At 38.0% G+C, this 17,103-nt stretch overlaps 1 protein-coding gene across 4 annotated transcripts in view; it reads right to left on the bottom strand.

Moving 5' to 3' along the window:
• The window catches only part of ZFPM2 (zinc finger protein, FOG family member 2), a 315,579-nt gene that overhangs the window by 100,776 nt on the left and 197,700 nt on the right, over nt 1–17,103 (bottom strand). For all 4 annotated transcript variants that reach the window (XM_080579452.1, XM_080579451.1, XM_080579453.1 and 1 more), the window contains one exon: nt 9,270–9,381. In XM_080579452.1, coding sequence (XP_080435578.1) covers nt 9,270–9,381 — 112 coding nt within the window. The remainder of the gene's footprint in view (nt 1–9,269; nt 9,382–17,103) is intronic.

The raw sequence follows: 17,103 nt of genomic DNA, 5'->3' as shown, positions 1-17,103 counted from the left end.
GTCCCCCACATTTTGCACCATGCTGGAGTTCTTTCCCTATCCTCCACCCTCTCTCCTTGATTTTATTACACATACATCATAACCTGACCCAAATACCAGGGTGAAATTGCCTTTATATTAGGAAAAAAGCATGTCAGTGAGGTGCGCTGATGCTCCAGCACCACAGTGCCCCATGGTCAACTCCTGATTCTTGTGGCCTCTGCCTGCAGTAGGGAGCAGTGCTGGAATACAGTGGGAGAAAGAGGGAAATGCTGACAATGCTGTTTGGATAAGTGAGTGCACAGATTGATCCCCAGGATCAATAGAGAGGTCAGGATTCAGTCACATAAGATCTCTGACTACAGCTCTTGGGTAATTTCTGGAAGACAATGGAGGGAGACGTACCTAGGAATGTGACTGAGGGTTGATCACAATTTCTGTTTAAGGAAACCTGAACAACAGAAGAGCCTTTTCAATTGCTTCCAGTTCTGAATCCATTATTTCTGAGCATAAAACATATCTCAGTGTCCTTGGTATTGCAACAAGAGCTATCCATTTCTTTCAACATACACATTGTCTCTGTACTACTCTAATGTCAAGAAGTCTCTTTAGGCTCCTAAATTAACAATGAGGAAAAAAATGAGCACAAGTTGCTTTTACAAGTAAAACAGATTCTAAGTATTTTCAACAAACAAACTAGGTGAGATCCAATACATGGTCACGATGTTTGAGATGTGAGAAATGCTAGCGGTGCCGTTGCCTCTGTAAGCAAGCACAGCAAACACCTGCCAGAGTCTCCCGAGTAACAAGAATATGAGCTTAGGGACCTACCAATAAATCACAGTCTTGCAGGTCAATTAAGTGGCCGAGAGACACTTGAATTCCTTCCTTTGTGTCCTAATCACAGCCTCGCTTGTAAGCAGCTAGAGACAAAGTACATCCAATGTGATTTTAGGATTGTGTTCTGAGCAGTTCAGTTCTACAGCCAGCATGGGTACATTGCGGCTGCACTTCACACAGATCTGGGAGCTTAGTGCCTGGCGTGGTATGGAAAAGTCGTCTCGTAATTGTTACCATCAGGCTTAATACATTGAGAGCTAAAGGGCACAAAAACCTCAGCTCAAACTGTAAGTTACACACAGAGCCATCTGTAACAGAGGAAGGATATATTTCTAGATGCTTTTAGCTTTTGTTTTCACATGGCACACCTGCCACTGTTAGTGTGTATTGTACCACAAATGCACTGTAGGAATGTTTGACAGGCTGCAGATAAATCCAGACCTGTTTCCTTCCATATAGACATTTTATGCTCAGCACCAATGGAGCTGCCTGAAAAGAATGACCAAGGTTTGATTTTAGGCTTCTAGGTCAATGTTTCACCTTGACAACAGCTCTTTCATTTCAGGCAGTAACATTTGCCAGGATCCCTAAGGTGTTTTCATTTTTGTCAAGAAGTGGGAAAAAAAAAGAAAAAAAAAAAAAAAGCAGCATGAAAAAATGATAAATCTTAATTCACAAGCTGCAGGACTATCTCTGTGTCTCCAGCACAAAACTTCAAATCCAATCCGGGACCTGGATGTGTATTAGAAGTCTGCAGATTTAAACCTTGTCCACCATGATCAAACTGGATTTATGGAGCATCATAACTCTCCAGACACCATCCAGCAGCTTATTAATTTAATAGACTCCTGTCCATTCCATGATGTTCCTGCCCTGACAGTCTCTCAAGATAAGGCGAAAGCCTTTTGACAGGACAGAGTGCATATATATTTTCTTCTGTTTTCTCATGGATGGGATTGTCGACAACTTGAAATGTGTGGCTCAGCAAATTTGGGGGCTTTTTTCCTTCCCTTTTTCTTTGCAGGGAAGATGACAGAGGTAACACTACCATGAGCTGCAGGGGTCATGAGGCTTGTAGTTCATTGCAGTCCTCAATATTTATTTACAATAATGGATTGAAAAAAATAATTTAATTAAAATGAAAATAAAACAAATCTAGCATCTATCTTATATCCTGAAAATAATGACAACATTTTTCTTAAAAAAAAATCTAAATTACTGATTCTACTGCAATGAACTTAGAAAAATGAGGGCAAATATATGTCCTGAAAAAAAAATAAAAATCTCTGCATCATGCTTGCATTTATTTTAGCCAGCAGGCCTGAATAGTTGAAGCAATATTTCTTTTCACAAGGTTCTAGTGTGAAGTACAGACGGGTTTCTCTTCCATCCCTAACATGTTCTCATAGGTGAGTGTTAGACTTAGTTTACAGCCTCTTACACCTTCAGTCCAAAATATGTCAAAATATTCTCTGTGACTCTTGTCAATGTTCTGCCTATTCCCTTGTCTCCACAAGTGAAAAGGAATTCAAATTTAAAACTCTGAAATAAACTACACAATAAGTAACAAGAACACAAGAAACAAAAACGGACTTGCATAAATGAAAGTGTATAAATGACAACAACCTAAAACTGTTACTTGCCTGCTATGTGAATGAAATGCACTAATAATGAACAAAAGCATTTTTGTACTGAAAAGGGAAATACAGCCATGCCCCTGCATTTCCTGTGATCTTTCCTTTATTATCTACATGCTTAGAATTTAGAGGTCATGCAATAATTCAGTACATGCTATTATGTATATACAAATTCAGTAAAGATGCACAAAATTACCTCGTTTTTATAGATTACTAAAACCATAAGAAAGACCCTGACTTCTGAACTTCCTAAAGCAGATAATACCCCATTTTGCACAGGTTTGATTTGCATAGGTATGAAATAAAAATAAGGAAAAATTACAGTTCTGCTTTATGAGTTCTTTGAGGCTGGGATCACACCTTCTCTTTTGTCTGACTTATGTCCACTACACTGTGGCTGTCATCAGTCAGCAATAAATGTCACTAGTCATGGGGAAAAAACTTTTCTTCGTGTGAGGCTAAGGAAGAAAGTAGCAGAACTGATTTGCAATAGTTTTGACTGTGATAGTTTCATCAGGCATCCAGCCTTCTCAACACCCCTGCAAAACAAGCATCAATGAAGCAATCTACTTGCCTAGCAGTCGTGTCTATATGTCTGTACCTATGGGACTTTCTTTCAATGACTGTGAAGGCATATTGCTCTCATAGAGATACTATTTTATGTAAGCATTATACACACAATCATACTTTTCTGGAGAAAAAAAAAATAAATAAATAAATTTTTCTGTGTTGTGGAAAAAGAAATATAAAACAAGCTCTTCCGTAGACTTTTGATACTAGGACGTGTTGCACACATTTTGATTAAAATGCAGTCAGCTGGCACAATGAAAGAACAACAAAATTCTGTAGCACCACCAAAGGCTTCAGCACATCATTCAGCTAATGGAGGCATTCACAGGGACTAGCAACCTTCTGGCAGATACTGCCATTTTCTGACTGTCCACGTGGAACAGACTAAGTAAATTCACAGAATTTGCTTTTAATAATATGCAGAAAAAAGCCCCTTGCAATCTAAAATATGTGCCCCAAGTTAGCCTGTGGCCTATTAAATAATTTGTTCCCTGACCCAAAACAAAATATACTCATAGTCTCATGCAGCAGTGTTTAAACTCCTTATAATGTTTGACCTGTGTCTCATTAGGGTCCCTCATGTTGTATGTCTGTGGAGCAATGTACCATTACATTGCCTTAAGCTGAAAAAAAAAAAAAAAAAAAAGGTATTTGCTGAGAAAAAAATGGTATCAAGGACCTCACAGAACAATTAAGAAAAGTAATTCTCTTTCACTAAAGAAAAAAATAAAAATCCTGTTGTAAAAACTGACTTTTCTTATATATTAAAAAAATAGACTGTTTACCTTATATGAACAATATTCATTGAAAATGACCTTCAGTTATTAGTAGTAATTTAATGTAACCTTGCTGCATTCGGATTTTTAAAGCGTGGTACATACATTAGCCGAATAACTCACCCCGGCACTGGGGCAGTAACAAGCAGTCCCCTATTTACCGACTTATTTTAAGTCAACAACAGGGCAGGGCATGCACAGGCATCACTGGCAGAGATGGGTGCCCAGCTCCTGCTCTGCCCTCTCCTGTGCTCTGCCTTGCCTCTAGTTTCTTTTTATAAATTAGCTATCTGACACAGTTTTAGTGTGGGCAGCTGTCATTTTAACTAATCTCATCCTGTAAATCCACCCTAGCAGGCTTGCTCTCTATTGTGATTGGAGAATGGACTTTTTTGGGCAGCTTTCAAAAGCAACATCTGTTGGAGCAGGCACCCAGTCCTGAGCTGTGTGGAGAAGCACTTGCCAGAATATTCCTCCCCCTTCTTGATTTTTGTGTTCACCAAAAGAAAATGAAAACGCTCACTTCTTGCCCTTAGGCAACATCCTCCCTCGCCAGGACTTTGTTACAGTCTCTCCGTGAGCCCTGCCTCTGATTTCACCTGCAGGGGGACAGAGGATTTTTATGACATTTGATATCCTGTGGCAATACCACTGGGGCAATTAACAGCTCCAGCCCCTGGAATTACTCACTCACATCTCATTTGGGAACCACGCTGGGTTGAGGACATTTTTTTTCTCCTCCCGCATCCTCTCAGTAATAACAAAGGGCATAAACTACTCGGCAAGGCCAGGCAGAGAAGGAAATAATGTCAGTAAATCACTAATGTAAATGCAAAAGCAAATACCGCCTAACGTGACACAAAATGACAGGTGGCTCCAGAAGCTGGTGAGCTGCTGTTACTGCTGGGGCTGGTTGGTGGCCATCCCATCCCATCCCATCCCATCCCATCCCATCCCATCCCATCCCATCCCATCCTATCCCATCCCATCCCATCCCATCCCATCCCATCCCATCCCATCCCATCCCATCCCATCCCATCCCACCAGCTGTCCCCCAGCACCCATCTGTCTCCCTCTGAACCGTGGCTTGAAAAGCTGCCATCTTCTGCTGGTGCCCGGCACAAAGCACAGCCGCCGGCTCCCACCCGAGCTGGAAGCATGCTTGGCGTTGTGCAATGCCACCAACCAGTCCCAGACATATATCCGAGATGTTGGTTTTCCTGCACAGAGTTATCCTGTGGTGCTCTGCAATCAATTACTGTTATACCACCATCATTAATAATTTTCTTAATGAAAATGATTCTGTTGATCTCCGTTGTATTTTAATTATCAGAGTTAAGCATAATTACACTGCAGCTCTGAGCTGGCATGTAGACTCCTTTAGGGCGCAATTTTGTTTTAACACACTGATAATGTAATTTTACATTGTGTCAGTTGTTTAGTTATTATCCAGTCGTACAATTCCGCTGTATTCCTGATAACAGATAATAACCTTAGCACCTCCTATATCCTGAAGTCATTTAAAAAGCAATATTGGAATTTCACAACTAGCTAACTTAATCGCCTTATGATTTTATAATTCCCACAGCTAAATATTTGTACAGGCACCCTGTTTTAACAATGTCACTAAACATACAGTATCCATACATTTCACACAAATAGCTCAAACAATATCTATAAAAATATCTGTTATATGAACATGGTTTTCAGTCTGTGCAACTGCTTTCTTTACACAGTTTCTATTCTTTTTGGTCCAAATTCATTTTTTAAAATCCCTTCTGTCCCAGTGGAAGGTTTGCAGTTAATACTCCTGCCCCTCCCAGGCTGTTGAGGGGCTCCTTCTTCTGGTTCTAGAGAAGGTCTGGTGCACAGTTCTCTTAAGCATGAATGTTTCTGAAGTGCGTTGCAATGAGCATACAGTTCCTGCATTAACACTTTCTACAAATGAATCTTTCTTGAATTACTGATACTCTGAAGCTTCTTTGTTGTCGTTGTCGCTTGTTATTTTAAAGATCAGATTCATAATTCTATATAAAGTACAGTTCCTAAAATCTGTCTCTAAAATTTGTCATAGGACATCTCTTAAATTATTGAAATTGAATTGAAATTATTTTTGAAACACAATAGAAGTTTGATATAAATATTAAAACAAAAAGAGCATGTCTTTTAAATTTAATTATAGTTGTAAGTTTCCTTGAAAAAGAATAGAATGGGATAATGGCACATGGTATGAGCAGACAGCTTGCATCAGAGCTTGTAAAAAGATGTACTAATGCACTGTTTTTCCCTTTTCTGAATTGTCCTAGTACCACTGTAATGCAGATATAAGAACTACAGATAGGAATAAGTGATCCTAGACTAAATAAATTAATTTGAAATACTGATCACTTATTTCATAGCTATTCATTCCGAAAGCGCTCTGATGCATGGTTTTAAATAACCAGTTTCTCAATCTAAGGATGTATATAGAAGATGAATTGGGATTTCACTGTAACAACACAGCAACATAATCCTACGTATGTACATCATATATATATGCACACATGTACACACATACTTTTGGTGTTTGCTTACCTAGTGAAAATATTATTGAGAGTTTTGACAGCAAATAGGGAGTTACCTGGCCGGTTCAGATTCATTTTCAATAGGAACTACACAGTGGACTCCTCTTCTGGGGCTGAAAATCTCCCTGTGATCATTCTGTATGCAGTTCATGGCTGAGTAAGGTGGCTATTCATGGCTGAGTAAGGTGGCTATAGCCTGTAGTGAACTGGAAGTCAGGCTGACATTCCTATGCTCTTCTGAAAGATCTGGGGAAAATTATGTTCTCAAAGACTTCACTGTGTTATTACAGCTAAAAGGAAATAGAGCATGCACTTCCAAGTCAACTTATTGACCAGTAACATGTACTTCTAGACAATTCACAAACTTATTTTCCTCTTAGAAATGTGCCAATTTACTCCACTCATCTTATCTTGGATACAGTGAGAAAAACAGCTCCCAGGTGACCAAATCTTCTACACGTACAATTCCACACATTTGTTCAGCTAATTGCTTTCAGAAATAACAATGTATTGCTAAACAAACTAACAAAATTATACACATATAACAACAAAATAACATCGAATTACAACTTCATGCCAGCTGACACCGTTTCATTAGAAGTAATGGCACTGTAGGAGACAGAACACTAACACAAATCAAGGCAATGTAATCTGGAATGATGAGATACAAATTGAAGGAAGAAACATTATTGTATTTATTTATTTTACCATCTTCTATTCGACATTGTTTTGTGATCCAAGCCAATTAATCTTTGTAGTACAAAAATCCCAGCGGGGTTCAAGGCAAGGGTAGGTGAACAGGAGAGCCAACTCCAAGTGCAAAGAGATGAACAGAAAGCAGTGAAGGGACAAATTATTTCCCATATAAGTTTAGTCAAGTTGCAGGGTTTTAACATGCATTTATAAATTAGGGTGCATATTTATCCTCATCTATAGTTTTAATAGGCACCTGCATTGTGTGAATCAAGTTGTTGCAGAATTTACCTTGAACACTGTATGATTGTCTCACAGTACCTTGCTAAGCCAGTACTAAAACAACAAGCATTTTCAGTGAGGCAAAATCCAGCATATTTGAATGAAAAGAACAATGTTTTATTCTATTTAGATTTTACTGAACTGCAGAAAGTTTTTATTATTTAAAAAAAAAAAAAGATTCAATCACACAGCACTGAAACTGTCTAATGAATTAGTTAGTGTTTGTAAGGTACTTTGAAGATGAAAAGTCTTACTGGTGTATATATGTGCTCAATATTATAATTACAGAAAGAATATAATACTTGATAAGACATCATCCTATGGGAATTTGTGGAAGCCATGTTTTGGAGTGAAAGTAATTTCCCATTACATTAAAAAGTTGTTGCAGAAAAGTTTGCCTGTGAACCACATTTATTACTACGAATAGTAAATTGCAGTTCAGTATTAAGGAGAAAAGCTTCCCTATATTAGAGCACTTTGCAACTTCTTTCACTTGGGCAGCAATCAGAAAGCTGTGAAGGAAGGGCAGCTCAACCCTTTTTAGATATGAGCCCAGTTCTCTAGTACTGCAGGTGTTTCAGGTTGCAGAATGAATGTGTTGGCACTCTGTAATTATAGTAGAGAGAATTTACAAGACCCTGGTGTGCAACTCATTTTTAACATGCAAATTCCCTGTTTTCAGCGTTTCAAATTTCAAAGGCTTGTGGCAGTTTAAAAGCAATCCTCTTATAAGTGTATAAATTGCAATGATTATAGGAACAAGTTGTAATTGTTTCTAGTAAGTTTTTAGGAGTCTTTGATGTTATGATTAGTGTTTTGTATGTTAATATATTGATATGGGTGCTTATTTGCCTGGATGCGTGTACGCTGAAATGGTCACTAGGTTGCCTCAGCAAACAAATCTTTGATCTCAGTAGGTCTGTTTGGTTAGAAATAAAACCTAAAAGAAATTAAACAAGAACAGTGCATGTTCTGAAGTATTCACAAAGTGCTGAGATTGGTGATTGAAATACAAGGAAGGAAAGTCATAGTTTTGCAACCTGATCTTCAGCAGGAATGCCAAAAACAGCTATACTAAATAAGTTATTCTTATTCTGTGCATTCAAGTGTTATTTTTAACATACTGTAATGATATCATAACTGCATTTTACAAAGCTTTCACAGTGACTGACCAAACAGCATGGTGCATAGTCCCTCACACAATGGACTGAACTCAAGGCTCTTTTGGTAAAGACAAAAGTCTCTCGAACCAAAGTAGCTGTTCAATGTGGTAGGTTAGACAAAGCATGTCTTGAGGGCCTTGTAAGAACTCATACTGACTTGAGCAAATCTCACATGAACAGACAACTAGCATAAGGCAGAAATGACATGCATTCCCATTAGCCAATGCATTACAGTGGAGCATCGTCATGCAGAGGCTGGAATGTCAGAGGTTACAACCCTGAAATCCAGTTCCAGTTATCTTCTATTACCCTGCTGACATGAAGTTTTATCATAGACCAATCAAGTTCAAATTCTCCTTATAAAAGATGATTTCAGTTAGGAATCTATAATGTAATGTAACATGGAGAAATGCTATCTGGTATGTCCTATAAAAAGTTACTGCATTTACCTATTTAAAGTGTATAGATTTTACTGAGGTTTGCCAAGAGGCTCTAGCTCTCAGAGAGAAATGGGTAGTAAGTCACATCAGCTGACATCCTTCTGTGTTTATAAAGCAGTTAGTACACTACAGACACCATGTGGGATTTTTATATCATTAAAAAAAAAAAAAAAAAAAGCATAACAAGAACATCGTAGCAAAAACAGAATGAAAACTATTCCACTTAAAGAAAAACAAACTAGTCCATTGTCATGTTATGCAACAGGTATATTTTTGCATCAATACCCAGCACAAGAAAGTAGAGCAAAAATCAGCTTGTGTTTACCTTTGCTGTACACAATGCAGTTGTTTTTGTTGTCTTCTACTCCTTGCCAAGTCACATCCAGCAACCACTTGGGGCCAGCAGTCAGTACCATAGGGACCGAAGCCTTTGTCTTCTGTAGGAAGGATGATAACAAACAGATGCCATTTGCTTGCCTTGATTAAGAACTTGAATAATAATAGTAATAATCATTTTATTTGCCAACAACAAAATCTCCAAACCCATAAGCCAAGGTCTTATTCCCCTGCCTCGGGATTTTTTTTTTTTTTTTAAAGAAGACACAAGCAGTAAGCTTTGGTTCTTTCATTGATTGAATGGTGAAACTGTTATCAAGGATTTTTCCGAATGATATTGGATCAGATCACCAAGATTAAGCAGATCTCTGGTGGCTGTGAATTATAAAGGGAATGTAGATGACTTTCACAGCAAAGAGCCAACTGTTTAGAAGTGAACTTTAGACACATTGTACTTCATTATCAGCAGGATCTCACTATTTCCTGAAACAGACAGGAAAGAATTTAAAGAATCAGTATCCATTTCAAAGATCTGTCCTGGGTAACATTTGTATTATCATAGGAAATAGTTCTGAATAGATAATGGAATTTTTCCCCTTTTGTGAGTTGTTGATGTGTGATTTTACTAACTCTGAAATAATAATAATAATGCTAATGACTCAGTACACTTTGTCTCCAAAAAGACTGTAAAAGAAATTGTATTAATGAATTCAAAGGCACAGAAGTAAAGTATGACATCCATTGCACCTGGAAGGCTTACAGGCAAGGAGATGCACATTTATCAAAACCATCACCTGTGTATATTTTAGATACCATAATTAGAGACTTTTGTATTTGAGGAGACAAGGCAAAGGGCTCAAACTTCTTTACACTTAGCTCCTTTCGCTAATCAAATGGCAAAAAAAGCTGTGTCTGATCCTGAATTTTTTCTTCAGTAAGTGGCGCTGAAATGCCATTTAGACATTCAGCATTCACAGTTCTTTTTCTCTGTACCAAACGTAAAACCACAAAATAAAGTACAACAATCACCACAAAACTTCTATTTATTATTTATTTATTTATCTATTTATCTATTTATTTATTTTAATCCAGGATATAATCCTCTCTAAGACTTTCCAACCTTTTTAAAGAGATTTGATTATTCTTCATTCCATCAATAATTCCAGTTGGCTAGGTTCTATTGGTGATATGCTGTATGATTAAATGAGTTAAAATTTTTAAGATAAATAAAAGCATTTTTCACATTCCAGCTGTATCGGCCATATATATCATCTGTGACTGTTCTAGAAATCACAGAATCATGCAATTGTAGATGTAGCGAAGTATACACGTTACCATATAACATGCTATATTCCCATGAAAATAAGACATAATTTAAATTTTTCAGTTACGTAAGATAAAATTCATAATATTACATAAGGTTAACTTCATGATCTTATATAATAATATATTTAATATAACACTGTATGTCGATATTTTTGAAAAGATGATGGAAGAAGAAAGGTATTGAAAGTCACAGTTTCTCATATTTTTCAGCTGATTTTTGACCTGTTTCTTCACTAATGCTAGTTTATCAAATGTAGTATTTATTGTTTAATTTGCATTCATATTTTTCATTTTTCATACAGATGTTTATGCATAAGACATACTTCTATATCAACTACATGACATTCTCAATCTTTCAGAAGTTTTGGAAGAAAAAGATATGAACGAAGAATGAAATTAGTAAAAAAGAAGGTAAAAGCTAGTACCAACACAACTATCTACTGTAAAAATGCTGAAAACAGAGACATGCTATGTCTCAATTCCTAATATTGCCTTTCACACACGAAGCTGCAGAAAATGTGTTTGCATGTGTGAAGTATTACCAGAGACATCCCTACCTACTGTGTATGTTTGGAATCTGGATTTAAAACTCTGTTCTAATTGGTTGGGTAAGAAGACTTTTTTTTTTTTTCCTTTTCAATGTTCTTAAGTTCATATATAAATTATCAAGAAGCCTAATATTGCCAATTATGAAATCAGTGCAAATTATTTACATATGGGCTGCTCAGAAAACAAATGATAAGAATGAGGCATGAACTGAAAAAGAAATACAAGAAATAAGATGAAAGATAATCTAAATATCATTTTGGTATCCTAGTTTAGAGAAGCCTAGATTTTAGTGTCATTTACACCAAAACAGCATAAGGCTGCTATTGAAACAAGGAAGACTGGCTATTCTTCACAGAGCTGAGAATCATACCTACATTAAATACAAGCTTTAGCACAACTGCTAGAGCAACCGTGACTGCATAGCAATAAGGAAGAGGAGGGTCAGGGCATGTTCCTACCAGAGGCTAAATTTCTCCACTTGCCATTTCAGTCAAGTCTTTAACATGGCTTTTGCGCTTGTATGTACTCTCAGTCTCTGGTAATCCCAAGTGCAATCAACTGATAGTGCATTAATAACCAGGCAGTGGGCTTTTCCAAATATGCCATAAATTATTCAGACATTGAAACAAGTTTATTTTTTAAGTTGGAGGGAAGGGAAGGGAAGGGAAGGGAAGGGAAGGGAAGGGAAGGGAAGGGAAGGGAAGGGAAGGGAAGGGAAGGGAAGGGAAGGGAAGGGAAGGGAAGGGAAGGGAAGGGAAGGGAAGGGAAGGGAAGGGAAGGGAAGGGAAGGGAAGGGAAGGGAAGGGAAGGGAAGGGAAGGGAAGGGAAGGGAAGGGAAGGGAAGGGAAGGGAAGGGAAGGGAAGGGAAGGGAAGGGAAGGGAAGGGAAGGGAAGGGAAGGGAAGGGAAGGGAAGGGAAGGGAAGGGAAGGGAAGGGAAGGGAAGGGAAGGGAAGGGAAGGGAAGGGAAGGGAAGGGAAGGGAAGGGATGTCTAGCCTTCAAATGCAAAAGAGATCCTCTATTTAATTTTCAGAAGATCTAATTTATATTTCTGATTTTCTTCTTCCCAGACATCTGACATTTCATTGTTTCTCTCCTGTCTGTAAGGGTATTAATATTTGTATTAAGGTGGTATCAAAAAGCCTCAAATAACATTAGGATTCTCTTGTGCTGAGCAATAGTTTATTATCTACATAGGCAGGACAAATAATATGTCCTGGGATTATACTTAACCACATAGTGATGAGAAAGAAATAAGATACAGAGATACCATTTGACTTTCTCATGGAGATTAGTTTCTCCTTTAGTAAGTGGGTAGGCTTAGTCCCAGACCACTGCCCCATTTTCTTCTAGACAATGTGATGAGCCCAGGCTGGTGCCTCATCCATTCTGATGTGAAGGTAAATTCTGATTTGCAGGTAGAGTGAGCACAGCACTCAGGATGCAAGTCCACTTTGCTGTCCCCTGTTTACAGGGTTTTTTGGAACTTAAAGAACTACAAGGAGATCACTAAATTAGCTTCCAGGTCAGCTTGGCAGTAAAGCTTGTAATCAGTCCAGCAGCTGTGAATGGTCACTAGGCACCACCGATAGGTTGATAGGTTGTTTCATCTCACAGCTTCACTAGTCCAGAAGAGCCAGTGGACACCTCAGAAGAATTTCCCACTCTCCCATGGCTCTGCTTCCAAGCTGTATAGATATGTAAATAAACTTCTAATATGAAAGCAAAACTTCACAAGACCCTGGCTGCTTGTAAAGCTTGGCAGCTCCACTAAGGGATATGGGCAATGGCTTCTCTTTGAAGTAGCTCAGAGGCATATTGTGTGAGCTGTAAGATGAGTCAGGATCACCACAGCAGTTCTTGGGGTCTGGCATCCTGTGAGGTTCACATGTTCAGAGGAGGTGTTCACCACTAACAAAGGCTTGCTCTTGTTGTGGCTTATTACATAGTAAAAATTGAAGAAAGCTTGCTGATTCAAGAAAGGCCATTTCCCTAAAATGGTTAAAATGAAAAGACCCCAGTCCAAGATAACAAGAAGCTATGGTTAAATCAGTCATGCCTTTATCACCTCAAGATTAGACTACTGCAATGCGTTATACCTGAGGCTACATTTTAAATCCATTTGAAAGCTGAAGCTGGTGCAGAATGCAGCAACCCGCTTGTAAAGCAGGATATCGTGCTTTGAGCGCATTACACCAGTGCTTTTTAATCTGCACTAAGTGTCTGTGGGATTTAAGGCACTGGTTACAACCTGTAAAGCCTGGGCCCTGTCTATTTGAGACACCTGACTGAGACCTGCTAGGTCCTTTGCTCCAACCATACAACCACAACTGAGATCCATCAAGTGAGGCATGTAAAAAAGGGCTTTCATGGCTTGAAACTGTTGGCAGGGCAAGATGTTATTCATGACAGGTCTCTACTTGTGGGTCACCATCCCACTTGAAGTATGCTAATGTTCTCAGAGTGTACTATGAAAATCACCCTGTAATTCATAAGAAGTATTTGTTTTACTGTAACATTTAGTTGGTCATTCCCAAAATGGGGGTGGGGACTGGGAGGGTGGAGAGATTTAACTAATTCATGCTATATTTTTTGCAGTGTTATTAGGAATATCTCCATCTTAAGAAAGGTACCTTAAAACAAAACAAAACAAAACAAAACAAAACAACAAAACAAAAAAACAGTTGTCATATTCTTGCTTTCTTGACAAAGCAGCAAGCATATTACAAATGCTTAAAAAATAAGACTGTAAAAAACAAAATTGTGTTTCTCTCTCCGAAAGAACTGCTGCAAACTGCTACAAAGCTTACCAGAACATCATACCTACTGCCTAAATATAATTAATAGGGATCTGCTAACACAGGTGTCCATAAGATGGGGCCATACAACAGGCACCTCAAATTTTGGCAACAGGGGTACATCATAAAGCTGCAATATTGTTCACTGCTATGCGCTAGGTAAATGTATGCTCTACACTTGAATAATTTTCTCTTGAAAATGCAATTTCTGCTAATGTCTTCATACATGCCATAACCAGACAACTTTGACAAGGACAAACAGGGTCAAAATTGTGATTTCTCAGGGAACAATTAGAATCAGCTAATGAGGATAAAAGTGGTCAGGCAGGCATCCACTTTTCACTAACCTTTAAAGCAACTGGACAAACAAGGGAGGCAACCCTCAAAAAATGTTTATATTAAGTCAAGAGGTTAATGGAGATAAAAATAGCCATCACAGAGGGCTGAAAATAGTTTTGCACTCTAACTAAAAGGAATCAGTGCTGACAAGGTAACTTTAGATGGGGTCTCCCCTGAAAAGGTTTCTAACATATGATGTGTGCGGCCTGGCAGAAACTTGAGGAAAGCAATATGGTATGAACAAGTTGTTTGAAATAATTTAAATTCTGATGTCAAATGCCTATCATTGCTAGCTACTTCCTAAGAAGCTGTGCCAGAGGAAGAAATAGGTACTAAGCTGATGTTCAGTGAGTCTCTGTGAAATAACAACCGTGTCCCGGGCATGGCTTTCCAAAAGTGTTCAATGTTATTTAAGGAGATGGACTGGTCATTGAAAAATCACTGAATTTCTATCTTCACCTATTTTTTTCCTTTAAAACGTCAAAACTACCTCCTTGAAGTACTCTCACCAAAACAGAGACAAATTGCTGGAGACTTTAGATACTCAAGAACTCTGCTTCTGATTTCTTCTGGTTCCCACAAACAGATCTTGTAAAACTTCCAAAGAGTCTGCATTCCCATAAATGATAAAACATTACCAAAATGTCTTCATGACCTTGTAGAAAATTCTAATGCCCCACAGTGAGTTTTACTTTCAATAGCCAATTAAAAAAATGATTGTACTGGAAGGAAAGCTGTAAATATACCTCAGGTGCCTTCATATATGTGTCTGGGATACAAAAACACCAGTGAATACACACAGGGAGGCTTCTACTTTGAAATTCATTTTAAATTCAGTTTGATCATCATAGGGTTGACACATCTTCTGACATGCTGAATTTGCAGAACATCCCCTCTCAAGAGGTTAAATTGACCTTTGGTGGTCACCACACTCAATACAGCAAAACTTTTTAAGCTCATCAAATCAGTTCAGTTGGGAAGGTCTTCTAAGAAGTCATTCTGGACTGAGTAGCAGCAGAGATTTGCATAGGTCTCAAACTATCCCTAATTAATTAATATTTGTTCCAAGACATCTTTGAATAACAAGAAGGGTGATAACTCCACTATGTCACCTCAAACTTACACTAACTCTCTTCATGTATTTCTACAACACAACTGGTTAAAAAATCATTAGATAAGGCCATCATAAGACAAGGCCATCCAAACAGCCCAGTGGACAGACAGACATAGCCCCACGTTTTTGTGGGGCTATGTCCACAAACGTGTGCTGTCAGCTGGACCATCTTTCAGTTTCCATTTCTGCAGCTTCCCTGAAAACTCTTCTCTTTTTCCAACATGGATTCAATCTTAGAATAATATTTATCTCAAGGGCTGCCAGTCAAGGCCTATGGCAGCACTCCATGGTGCCCCAGCTTTCTCTGCTAGACATGTGAAGGCAATTCCTCTCTATTCACATGAGATTTGAGATGTGGGGAGGATTTCAGTGTCATGGTTCCATGCCAATGATAAACATCACCAATTAAAGCAAAGAAATTTCAGTTTCCACCTAACCTGGAATTGTAAAATTACACCGGAATTTCAGTTTTCACAACACCCTCCCACCCTACTATGTCTGTCAGTGAGATCCTAAATGCAAGAGAAATTTTATAACTGTTTTAGTTACTACTTCACAACTTTATGGGATCCCTTGTTTCAGAGGACTGTTCGAGTATCATCCTGTGCTTACAGAGTACATGAGCCTGTTTACCTGCACAGATGTACCTGGTGTTCTGCCATGCTAACTGGACGAAGGAAGATGAACAAATTGTTGCCTGTGATGGGCCATGAAACTAGTGATGGAGAAAAGGAGGAGTCATTGTGACTTCCCAGTATCTTAGACAAGGTAGGGGTGACAAAGTCCTTATGCCTTTTTCCACCCAGGACTCTAGATTCTTGTTACGTAGCACTGGTAGTTAACACAGCAGTGTTGCATCTGCAGACCAGCAGGTTGTGAAAGAGCTTGCATCACTCGTGGTCTATATATTACATTTTATATTTGGCTATTTATTTGGGGATTTCTCTTATCTAAACAGGCAGTCTCTTCAGCTTTATTTTTTGTGGTGATAGTAGAAGAAAGATAATTGGTAATATCTGAAGAGTCTGTAGACAAACCAAAGCCTTTAAATAGTTCAAACACAAACAAACAGACAAAAATAAAACAAAACAAAGACTCCAGAAAAAAAAATAATTCAGAAAAAAAAAAAAAAGAAAGAAAAAGAAATGTACACACAGATGGAATCCCAAAAGACAGCTGGGATTCCCTGCAACTGAGAAGCCCTGGTGTTTACCCCAAGAGATCATCACTTGTCAAGTGACAAAGCTGAACATACATTTCACCATACATCCATCCACAAAACCTCACACAGAGCAAAGAAAATATTCAAACAAAAAAGATACACCCTAGGTCTATTAATATTTTCCAGCACTTGTCATGACTTCGACATGATTCCAAATTATTTATTAATATTAAACACACCTGGTGACAAATGTCCTTAATGCAAGCTCAATGAACGATAAATATTGAGATCATTTTTGTTACCTAGCTGGAATGCATCTTTTTCAAATCTAAAAAATAAAAATAAAAGAAAATCTAATCTCGCTATAATTTAGATGTAAAATAATGGCCATCATAAAAAGCAACCTTAGCTTGTTCTATGTAATCTGAATATAAGGATTCAGTAAATAATGGTATTGCTATGAGATTTTTATAAAATTCTAATTGCAAAGCTCAGCACCAAATTACAAGCTTTTGGAGGGCTGGAAATATAATTTC

Source organism: Anser brachyrhynchus, assembly GCF_964034855.1.
Source record: "Anser brachyrhynchus genome assembly, chromosome: 2".
Lineage (NCBI taxonomy): Eukaryota > Metazoa > Chordata > Aves > Anseriformes > Anatidae > Anser > Anser brachyrhynchus.
The sequence above is the reverse complement of the archived record's forward strand: the minus strand, read 5'-3'. Positions and strand labels throughout refer to the sequence as shown.